Raw genomic sequence first — 11,974 nt, 5'->3', positions numbered from 1 at the left:
CTGTCTCACCAGGTCCCCAGAGCCCCACCCCTCCCGCCAGGCTCGGCAGGGGCTCCAACCCGTGGTCCCCTCCCAAGCCTGGCTCTCCTTGCCCACAGCCCCTGCCAGTCGCTGGGGCAGGCAAGTGCCCACTGGCTGGCGCTGGGCCCCCAGGGGCTTGGTGTCTCCGGCTTTCACTCATGCCGGGGCTCAAGGGTACCGCCTTCCTGGGGCACCTGGATGGTAGTGTGGAGGATCCTGTAGACGGTGTGGACCCTGCAGACCCTGCTCTGGGACGTTACCTCTCTGCCGGCCAGGTCCTCCTCACCAGCGCTGGCTCCTTCGGGCACGGGTGGCACTGCCCCGGGCAGGGGAGGTCTGGGCCCACGCAGGGGAGACCTCAGGCAGGGCTCCTTGGGGCCCCAGAGCACCTGGGGGCCCATCCTCCTGCGGAGCTCAGAGCCCACAGGGTGGGCATCTGGGGGAGGCCCAATGGTGGGTGCGATTCCCAGGCCCGAGCCTCTGGGCACACTTCCTTCCTCCTCACATCCGGGCACCCTACTCGCACCTCTGGGTGTGGCCGGGCCCTGCCTCTTGGGTGCTCTGCTGCTGGCCCTCACTGAAGCACTGGCCCTTTCGTCGCCGGAGTCCCCCCCAGCTGGGGGAGGGCTCGGGGGCTCGGTCTTGACCCGGGTTCTCTGCCCCTGCACCCCGCAGTCGGCCCCTGCTGTCCCTCTGGCTGCCCCCTTGCCCTTCCTCCGCCGGTGGTGAGAAGCGTCGCCCCGCTCTCCTGAGCCTGCTTGGGCTTGGGCTTGGGATGGCTCCTGTCTCAAGCCCTGCTCCCGTTTCCCGCCTCACTTGCGGCCTGTCTCTTCTGTTTCACCAGGGACTGGTTCGGGGGGTTGAAGCACAGTGCCCTGATGTGGCCGTCTTCCCCGCAGCCATAGCAGAACGTGTGGCGTTTGCGCCGTCCTGGGCCCCAGGGGCTGGCCCTCAGCACGCCCCGTCGCCGGTGTGGGCCTCTGCCCCTGCGGCGCCGGGACCGCCGGGAAGGCCTGGCCTGGACACTGCTCCTGAGGACAGGGGATGCCCGGAGCCCGCTGGATCTGGCCAGTGACCGGGGCATCGGGTCAGGCCGCTCCCTTTCTGGGCCGAACGTGGCCTCCCACTCCTCCTCCTCGCGCAGGAGCTTCACCAGGGCCAGGAACCCGGGGGGCTTCCTGCGCTGCCGCAGCAGCTTCAGCCTGTCTCGCAGTTTATCCGTCAGCGTGCCCCCACCCAAGACTTGTTTCAGGCGAGCCTGGTTCACGTTCCTCCGTGACACCGCATTTTTCTCCACGGCTCTTTGGAGCAGGGGCTCCAGGCGCAACACGAAGCTAGAGACTTTCTCTCCCACCTCCTGCTGGGCCTGACAAAATTTCACCTGGGCGATTTTGCGGCTCTCCACAGGTCCAAACACCTGCTGCAGCGCCGCCAGGCACTGCTCCACGGTGACAGCCGCGTTGCTGGCCCGCAGCCCGCTGACCACCTGCAGGGCGGGTCCCCGCAGACATTCCACCAGGCGCCGCCTCTTCTCCGCCTCCGGCACCTGCCACATCTGCAGCACCTCGGTGGTCTGCTCGAGCCAGGCTTCAAAGGCCAGCGCCCCCGGGATGGACACGGTGTGCCCAGAAAACACTCTCAGTTCTCGGTACAGCATTTGCTCCAGCAGAGGCTGCACGGCAGCCCCCAGGGTCTGGGCCCAGGTCCAGAAATCGGGTGAGACGGCCAATCTGGGGGCTGGGCAATTGGCCTCGGACCCCAGGACTCTGTTCATGTCCGACACAGTCCGCCTCTCCTCCTCTAGGAAGCGGTTCAGTCGGTTGAGGAATTCCCCGTCGGAGTTAAGGGGCTTTACCACCACTCCCCAGGGCCCCCCCTTTCCCGGTATCTCCCTGGGGACCAAAGCATAGTCGAGATCCTGCGCCAGCTCCAGGAGAAACGCCTGGGCGTTCTCCTCCCTCCGAAACATCCTGCCGATCACCCTGTACTTGCCCAGGTGCTTGAGAGCCTCCTGGAGCGTCTGCTCAAACTCTTCCTCGCCGCAGTCCTCGGGGATCCCCAGGATCAGCATGGACCTCTGCGTGTCCAGATGCTCCCCCTACACCAGTCCTGCAACAGGGTCAGCGGCGTGGCCCCGAGTCGCCGCGGATGCTAATTAGGGGCGGGATCAGGGCGGGATGCGGGTAAATCTGGACCAACAGCTAAGGTGACGGCCGATGGCCCAGGTCCGCACAGCCTGTGAATAGCAAGGGGCGAGAGCGAGGTTAATTCCTGACGCCCCCCACCCCCGACGCCGCTGCACCCGGGAGCCGATCCCACTTCCCACGTCTCCGCCTGCCCCTCCCCCCACGTCACCTCCCAGCCCCCCGCGGGGTGCCGCAGTCATCGTGGGGGCACCTAGGAGGTGGGGCCTCCCGGGGCCAAACCCACCCCCTGGCGCCCCCATCCGGTACCTTCTCCCTGGGGCGGTTCCCTTCCCGGTGGAGGTCCCAGCAGGAGGGGCGGGTGCGGGGCTGCGCGGGCACAGCGGCGGGAAGCGATGCGACCCTCTCCCGCGCTCTCTCCGCCCTCGGTTCCCCGAACCCCACCCCCGTGTGCCTCGCAAGGCCGGGACGTGGGCCTCCTACCGCTCCCGCTCCCGCTCCCGCCGCTGTGGCGCTCCCGCTGCGGCTCGGACCCCCGCTCCCGCTCGCCACGGCTCTCTGCAGTGCGGACGCGGGGCGGGGGCGTCGCGGCGGCGGAGCGCGGACCCTCGCGTCGCCCCGGAGACCGCCGGGCCATTGGCGCGCGTGGGTCACGCGGCCGAGTTGTCGCCGCCGCCGCGGGCGCCCCGAGCCCGCGGGTGACGTCATCGCCCCTTCCCCGCCTCGAGGGGGCGCGAGCCCAGGTGGGGCCGCGGGGATCCCAGACACCGTGCCTACCAGTGCGTGCGCCTCGGGCTCGCCCCCGCCCCGCACCCCAGGCCCAGATCGGTCCCTCGTCCTCCCCGAACGTCCCCTCGGGACGCCGACGTGGCGGCGGGGCCTCGCCCCGGGGTACCCTTCGGACGGCGGCGGGCCGGGCCCGAGGTGCGCTCTGGACAGGGCTGGAGAGCGGGGGCGCTGGGGCCTCTTGGCCTGCTCCCGCCCTCCCGTCCCCACACGGTTCGGTCCTCTGGGGCACTCGGCGAGGAGCCCCTGGCCGGGGTCCAGTTCGGTGGGGCAGATGCACCTGCGCCCCCGCGCGCGCACACGCGCAGCCCCAGCCAGGCGTCTGCCCGCCCCGCGGTCGGAGGCGATTCTGTCGCGCTCCCAGAGCGGCCAGGGTGCCAGGGGCTGGCCCAGGGAGGGTGAGGAAGCGTGCAGGTCGGCCCCGGGCAGCTCCCTGGCGCGCGCTGCACGTCCTGCATCCCGGAGAAACTCCTTCCCCGGTTCCGCGTCCACCCCCTTGGGCCTGCCTTCTTCTACCGGTGTGGGCGGTGGGTTCTGCTATGTCAGTGAGGTCCCAGACGGCAGCGGAGCAAAGGAGGGAGTGGCTGTCCTTCAGGCAGAGGGCCCCGGGTGGTCTGGGTACTCCTGCCCCACCCCACCCAGCAAGGAGGGCCTTGGGGTTGATACTCAGGTGGGGCCCATCCACCCAGCCACGTCTGTAAAGCGACGCTGTCCCGGATGATGGCATATAGATATCTACGTGGCTTCTCGCCCCTCCATGGATGGCCAATGTTCTGCTTGTCTGCCTGCCTTGGTCAGTGGACCAAGAAACAATGGCTCCTAAGGGCTTTTCCTGGGTCGGACTAGATAATCATTTCTAAAACGTCTTCATAGGAGCTATTTAATATACTCCTCACCAGAACCCTCCAAGATAGGTATTACCATTATCCTCCTTTGACAAGTTGAGACTCAGAGAAGCTAAGGGATGTGTTCAAGTTTACACACCTTAATACAGGCAGAGTTGAAACTGGATCCTAACTTGGTGCCTGTTGTGGATTGAATCGTGTATCTCAGTTTGGACACGTTCTTTGTCGTGGTCCACGTTCTGGTGGGTGTGGACCCATTGGAACACTTCAAGATGTTACTTTAGTTAGGCTGTGAGTCAACCAAATCCAGTTGGGATTACTTGACTCCTTCACAAGCGGTGAAACTCAGACAGAGAGAAGCTCCCCAGGAGCAGCCAGAAGCCGGAAGTCAACTGACCCGGAAGAGAAAGGAGAAGATGCCGCAATGAGCATTCCCACGTGATGGAAAAGCCAAGGACCAAGGATCAGCAGCAGCCAGCCCAGAACATCAAAGGCTTCAGGGAGAAAGCATCACCTTGCGGAAACCTCAATTTTGGACGTCTCCTAGCCTCAAAACCGTGAGCCAACAAATTCCCGTTGTTTAAGCTCCCCCATTGTATGGTATTAGTTTCAGCAGCCAGAAAACTAAAACAGAGCCCATCACCATTTGATTAGACTTGAGATCATTGCCCCACTGGTTGCTTCATCCACATTAACATTTTTTTCTCTTCTGTCCGCTTACAATCTCTGTGAAAAATCGTCCTCTTATTTACTCACTAGGAAACTGGCTCAACTTCAAATTAATAGGTTTTTCCTGCTTATGATCACGTAGGAAAATGGCAAAATTGTTTTCCTCTGAAATTAGTGACTTGCTTACCACAGCATACTGACCTTGTTGGAGGTTTGAGAGTCAAGCATATCTGTCTTTTTCCTTAAAGACATCGAAGGGGTTATTCAGAACCCATATCTCTTACAAAACACTCAGTTGCCAATTTCCAAATCAGGTTTTTGTGCTCATGGAAAGGATGGTGAGATAGTGGGTGGTCTGGGGGCCATTTTCTCGTGGTGTGACCTTGGGCCAGTCGGGTCCCTTCCCCAATATTCAGTCTCCGACCCTTTCCTTGAATCTGAGGGCCTGTGAGATGTCGAGAGGAGATGCTCGGTAGTGCCAAGGCAAAGGAGGTGTCCAGAATGTTCGAGAGGAAGTCTGTAGAGGTCCCAGTCAGGGCTATGGGCTGGAACTTTAAACTGCAAAAGTCGCTTCATTGCATGTAAATGACCAAGTACAAAAGAGGGAGATTATGTCTCTTATATTTTAGTAGTTGGTGTCCTGTCAGTGTTGGTCCTCTATCTTGTTTTGAATTGCATCCAGTTCTAGCAGCAAGGACAAAACTATGGAGGGACTGCCTTCTTGAATTTTTGTTTCATGTCCATAAAATCCTAGACTCACCCTCTCACCCTCACCCCATGAAGCCTCGGGTTGGCTCATGCAATTAATAAATCTAGAGTCCCCTTACCTCTCTCTGATCCTTGGAATTTAAAGACCTAGTCTATGGGTTTAACCTCAGAGGGCAGTTAATATATAAAGGATATATCATCTCCTAGTATTGGAGAAACAACTCATAAAATTATTAAAATTCCAAAGGCTAAGAAAAAAAATTTAAAACCCACCTTCTCTAGGAATATGGTTTGCTCATAAAATCAAGGAGTTCTTAGATTTATTTTTTAAATAATGCTTTATATTGATTTACTCATGAGTGAGATGGCATGATGTCTGGGATTTTCTTCTAAAATGCTCCAGAAAAAATTCAGGAATGGATTAATTAAAATTGGCAAAGTGGTGATAATTATTGAAGTTGGGTGATTCGTTATACTCTTCATAAGGGTTTGTTATAGTATCTTCTCTGCTTTTGTGTATGTTTGAAATTTCTCATAATAAAAAGGTAGGAAAACAAGAATAAGCTTCTGTCTTACTGTCAGAACAAGAGTAGTGAGAGAGTGAAAGAAAGAAAAAAAAACACAGGAAGATTTTCTGTTTAAAGTAGAGAAAGAGAGGACTTTCCTAAGGAAAATGTGATCTTGGAGGACAAGCTCAGCAGGGATGAAAGAGAAAAAAAAGAAACAGAGCTACATGTTCTTAAAGATGGAACTGGAAAATGGAGAGATAGTTTCATTGTTACTATGTCAGAGAGGTTTACCTGGTCGCAAAGAGATCAGGGAGAAATGGGGAGAGGAGAAAAAAATGCAGTGGAATTACCGGTGAGAATCCAAATCTAAAAGGCTGTTTAGCAGAGTCCTCCTAAAGGTTAAATTAGAGAGTCCATATGTAGAGGAATTGGGAAAACACCATGTGGTAGGCAAAGTATGCCCCCCCCCAAAAAAAAAAAAAAAAAAAAAAAAAAACATTTCCCCTCTCACTCCCATAAAGGAATGAGTCACAAAAACTAAACTCCATACTTCGGTGACAGCTTAAACTTAACAGCTCTCAAAGAATATGAAACTGAAAATAACTTTTGTAACCAATATTCCCTAAGGGGTTCTTAAGCATCCTTCCCCTGATAAGGAACACACACAAATTACATCTTAGAGCTCAGCTCCAATTGTTACCGGACTTGGCTTCCAGGTTCTTGGACATGCTGGGAGAAGGAATTGAAGAGCACGGCACAGCACAGAGTAAGCAGGCAGACAATTTATTAGGTACACATGTGAGTGTTACAAGCTCCTTTGTTACCGGTGTCCCCATTCCAGGCTGACATATCGCGAGAAGGAATCCAAAGATGAGACAAGCAGATATAAGCAAGGGAGAAAAGTTTATTGAAGAGAGAGTATATGCTAAGGGGTAAGCGCAGGCGGGCTCAAGGGAGAGTCGCGCCAGGCTATTTGTTTATTAGTTTAAACAAAAGGAGGTGAGGTTAGAGACATTGGCACATTGGGTCAGCAGTGGTTGGAATTTTGTGAGGAGGACACGAGCAGTTTCTCATCTTGTGTTGTTTTAAGCATGTCTTGTTTTAGTTTCTGTGCTTAGATTTAGATCAAGCTCTGCCATGCAGGGTCCTCATGACTTTTTTCTTAGTTGATTTTCAGGAATATCAAACTTTTGTGTTTTGAGGAGAGAGTCACTGATTCACTGGGATACAGGGTGTTCTTGATGCTATTCTGTTATTTTATTCCTAGCTGGTTAATGTGTACAAAGAGGAGATTGCTAAGCTCAGCTATGGTAGCATACTTTTCAGCTATCAATTCACCCCTTTTATTTTTATGCTTCTTATATTTAAGAAGATATATTTTGTGAGCATTCCTAATATAAGGAAAATGGGCACAGGTCTCATTTTCTATAGTTACTTCCTGCTGATCGTGGGTGAAGAAAGCTTTTATAGTATTTTGAAGGATGCTTTACACATTAACTTATAAAGAAAATATAGGCAACAATAAGACAAGCATATGGCAAGCAAAATAAAAGTAGAGCTTAATAGAGCTGTTTTTATTTTATAGGCAAGTTTATTGACTACTTAGAAAATGAGTTAAGTTTGCTAACATTGTTAACATGTTTGATATTATTTTGCATAGGATTTAGTATAGAGGAAATATTACATTTATTAGGTATGTCACTACAGCACTCAATGCTAATTAATGCACAAGTTTTTCCTTGAGCTGCAGTGGGTATTAGGCTTAAAATAGCATAATGCATCTCTCCATAGGAGCAGGCCTTAGTGCCAGTTGTGGTTTTTGTTTGTTTGTTTGGTTTTTTTTTAGGTTTTAACTACATTACTCTGGTAATTATAGTTCCAGGAGGTATGTTTTTTGTACAGTTATTCTAGCGCAGCATCATTGGATTGTCTGGAAAACAGGACAGTGGGCTCCAGGGTTCTATTGACCTGTCTTATAGTCCCCTCCAGCACCATGTGACAGAGCCAGTCTGGAGGCAGTGTTCACTGAAGAGTCAAAGCAACTGAGCCATTTCTGGCAGGCAGAGCTACAGGTGTCCATAGTAGCAAGCTGTTTCCATTTACTTTTGGAGCATGACTAGAAGATGTAGCTGACATTTACAGTTTTAGGGACCACAGAAATGGGTGTAACCAATAACTCAAATGGGGAGAGAATGTGCACAGTACCAGGAGCCTGGTTTGAAACAGAGGTCTAATTTTTTCTTTGCATTTTTACTAGTAAACAGAGAGCTATGAGTAGCAGCACTATATTGTTGTTCAATATTATGCAGATTAGTAACTAACATAAGGTTAGTAAGTTTTTAAAAAAATGCTAACGTTAAATATTTCTTATGCAACTTATAGCAAATGTACTTAACCATTTTTAGCACTTTTTTTTTACAAGGTGAAAGAACATATCCTTTGTAACTGTTTGGAATAAAAAGATATCTTTTAGGGTTTGACCTTGGAAAAGTAAAATGTTAAAAGTTGTCAGGTTTGAAACAATATTTGGTTCCTTATTTAAGTAAAGCTAAGGAAAAGACTTAGCTCTTTTAAAAGTAAGAAGACTTTTTTTTTAAACTAAGGACATGTTAAAAGTCAATATAAAATACAAGAACTTATTCTGATAAAACACTGTCTGCTTTTTACACTGATTACTCAGGAAAAACTTTTATAACTTTTTACTAAAAATAGACTAATTAAAATTTTGTCACTTCAACAGGGGGAAAACTAAATTTTAGTTTTTCATTAGTATAATATTTGATACTAAAGCTTTTAAAAATTTTATAGTTAGACCCATTAAATCTTTTTCAACTTTGACCATAATTTCCTTTTTCATGAACTTTTTGGCAACTTTATTTACTTAGGTTTTGTCTTACATTTTTTTCTTTCTCATTCTGTAACAACCATTTAGGACAAAATTACTTTTTTTTCCTTTTTAATAAAAACACATTCTTTATCCTTTTCATACTTAAGTTATCAAAATAATTTTGGTAACCGTTTTCAGGCAAACATCTTACAACATACAATTAGCATTAAAATCAAACTTGTTGAAATAATGTCAAATATTTAAAACACTTTAGTCAATGCATTTTTGAAACAGTAATATACAATTTTAGCAAGAATTAATGGTACATACAGATATTACATTTTTTTTAAATTTGCACTTTTTCAAAGTTTCATGATCATTATATAATTTTTTAAAAGCTTCAGCATAAGGCACTTCTCATTTGTGATTTCTTCTGCAAAACAAATTTAATTGCAAGGTGGTATTGAAATTGAGAGTTTCCTTGGAAGGCTCTACTTCCCCCCCTTTTAGCTCATATTGATTGCCACTTTTTTCTTTACAAAAGAGATTTAATTGTTTTTATATATGGTCCAACACTGGCTGTCCTTCAGATGATATTGTGGCCAGGCAGTATTACAGTAGAAAATAAGCTTTTTCAGCCAGAATATGTGGTAGCTTCACCCATTTCCAAGGAAGAGAGAAATGAAAAAGACAGATTTTAGTACTGTTGCACAGCATCCTGGATCACCCGCCAGCAGTTCCGAGCACTGATCCCTTGGGCCCATTGGATTAGGTTCCCTATCCTGGGGCATCCCCGGGTTCTTTGAAGACACAGGACAGGGGTGGCCTGGTACCATCCAAAGCTGCTGAGGTGACCCACTCATCTTGCTAGGTGTCTGTATTTTTAACTTACTGCCTAAATTGGTGGCACAGTGGTGAACATTCTTTTTTTTGTTTGTTTATATTGACTGTCAGACTCTAGAAGAAGGGAAGCTTTATATGTGGCCGTAAAGGGTTTTAATAGAGATTGGACAATTAAGGCCTGGAGGGGAGACGCTCCTGTTGCAAAGTACTTAATATTTAAGGGCATAAACTAGAGGTGACTCTTTAGAATGTTAAAGAGAACACCTTGTTTGGTACACAAATTTTTAGCTTAAAATCTTGTGCTTTTAAAAGATGAAATGTTTTAGAGGGCATTGAAAGCCAGACAGGAGAAAGAAGGAGACTTTTATGGAGGCAGAGGAGAGGGCCTCTGCTGAAGAAGTGAAAAGACGAACAAATTCAGCAGGAGAAGGGGCTTTGGTTCCCAGAGGGGAGGAAAGGAGAGAGTGTGGGGAAATTTGGGAGCGCTGAGGAGAGAAAGAGAGACACAGAGTTGCATGAGGACATAGGAGAGGATAGCAATGAGCTAAGCGACAAGGAAAAAGCAAATACACGCAGCCCAGCCTTCTGGTCAATAGCCATGAGTTACCAGTCTAGACGGTTGGAAAGAAGTGTCTTCTGGCTGGCTCACCAAAATGATGACTGGCAGGGGAAAGGAGAGGCTAAGAAACATGGAAGCTGTGCTGGTTTGGATGTATTATGTCCCCCAAAATGCCATGTTCTTTAATGAAATCATCTTGGGGCAGACATGTTAGTCTTGATTCAGTTGGAACCTTTGGATTAGGTTGTTTCCCTGGAGATGTGACCCACCCAACTGTAGGTGATAACTTTGATTGGATTATTTCCATGGAGGTTGGCCCCACCCATTCACTGTGGGCCTTGATTAGTTTATCATAGCACTATAAGAGCGCAGACAGAAGGAGCTCAGTGCTGATGCAGCCAAGATAGACATTCTGAAGACAGCCATTGAAAGTAGACTTTTGCTAATCCAGAGTTTCCCTGGGAGAAACTAAGAGAACACCCCAGATGCCTAGAGAGAAACATCCTGGGAGAAAGCCATTTTGAAACCAGAACTTGGAGCAGACGCCAGCCACATGCCTTCCCAGCTAGCAGAGGTTTTCCAGACACCATTGTCCACCCTCCAGTGAAGGTACCCAATTACTAATGTGTTACCTTGGACACTTCATGGCCTTAAGACTGTAACTGTGTAACCAAATAAACCCCCTTTTATAAAAGCCAATCCATCTCTGGTGTTTTGCAAAATGGCAGCATTAGCAAACCAGAACAGAAGCCTAGGGGTCATATCCTGAGTGACTGAATCAGGGATCAGTTCAGGGATCCCCAGGGTGTGGGTGGCCTTTGCCGAAACTATGGTGTTTCCAGAGATGGGGAGTGTGGAAATGCCAAAAGACTACACTTTGAACATTTGTCCATTCATGGCTATGTCCACTTGTACAGGACTCCTGCAGCTAGAAGGGAGGCAGCCCAGACTTGCCAACAAGCTAAAAATCTTACATGCACCATCCTCTGAGATGGCACCTTCTGGGGCCCCTCCCTGCATGGAGGGCCCAATGTCAAATCAGGTAGTCCCGTTCAGGTTGACCACAAGGCTAGTGTTCACATCAGGAGTCTTTGGGAACATGTCTGGCTACAGAAACATGGAGAACACTAGAGGCTGATTTGAAAAAGAACCAATGAGAATTCTTGACATTTTTAAAATATGTTGTTCAAAATAAGGAGAAAAAATCCAATAGAAGGGCTGATGACACAGTTGATGACTAAATTGGAGACCCGAAAGTTGACATTGAGGAACTCTCCCAGAAAGCAGTGGAAAAAGAATTTAAAAATTAAAAAAATTAAAAAAAAAACAAGACAAAGAAATGGAAATGATAAAAAGAGCACTAACAGGATTCCCCAAAGAAAACCTTGGAAAAGGAAGACATCTCCTTCCCAAGCAGATGCAGAGAGCTGAATCCACAGTCCCCCAGAGTATCCCGCCACCTGAGCTGCTGTCACGTCCACTTTAGTGCCAACTGGGACATCAGGGACAGGCTGTGATCCACCCAGTTTGGACAGTGTGTGCCCCATGCACACGTCCTCCCTCCCAGCAGCCAAACCCCAGGCAGGGGGCCTCGTAGCTGCCAGGCTGGCTCTTTCCTGTGAAGGCCACAGGTCCCCGTTCCCCAGCATCCTGGAGCGAGAGGGGTGGCACGTCCCAAGCCTCTGGCTTCGAAGCATCACCTGAAAGACTTGTCAGGGGCTGCAAAAGGCACCCCCTCTCACAAGCCTCCGTCAACCCCTTGTGCAGGCAGGTAGCCAGCAGGTCAAACCTCCCACTCACCTGTGGGCTCTGCTGCCACTCAGCACTCCCACCTCTGCCTGCTTTTCAAGGGGTGTGAAACACAAAAGAGAATCTGCTATGCTAGGCAGGTAATTGTCATTAAATGTTTACAAATATTTGGCTAGGTTAGGGTTGTAGCCAATGTTGAAATGCCTGGGGAAAGTTACTTAGTTACTTTGTTAAATCCATAATTAGCATGGAAATAGAGGAATCTTGACCAGGAGTCTTTTTGTATCAATTGGTGGTTTCAAGTTCATAGGCTT

At 49.6% G+C, this 11,974-nt stretch overlaps 1 protein-coding gene across 1 annotated transcript; it reads right to left on the bottom strand.

The window, feature by feature from the left end:
* Positions 1-18: 18 nt before the first annotated feature.
* Positions 19-2,494, bottom strand: PNMA3 (PNMA family member 3). The gene is made up of 2 exons (XM_037822166.1): positions 2,475-2,494; positions 19-2,257 (listed from the first exon to the last, which is right to left on the bottom strand). The coding sequence occupies exon 2, from the start codon at positions 2,090-2,092 to the stop codon at positions 809-811; it is 1,284 nt and encodes a 427-aa protein (XP_037678094.1). The 5' UTR covers positions 2,093-2,257; positions 2,475-2,494; the 3' UTR covers positions 19-808.
* Positions 2,495-11,974: the final 9,480 nt, after the last annotated feature.

This window comes from Choloepus didactylus, chromosome X (assembly GCF_015220235.1).
Source record: "Choloepus didactylus isolate mChoDid1 chromosome X, mChoDid1.pri, whole genome shotgun sequence".
NCBI classification, from domain to species: domain Eukaryota; kingdom Metazoa; phylum Chordata; class Mammalia; order Pilosa; family Megalonychidae; genus Choloepus; species Choloepus didactylus.
Note: the sequence above shows the minus strand (reverse complement) of the source record. Positions and strands in the feature narration are given on the sequence as shown.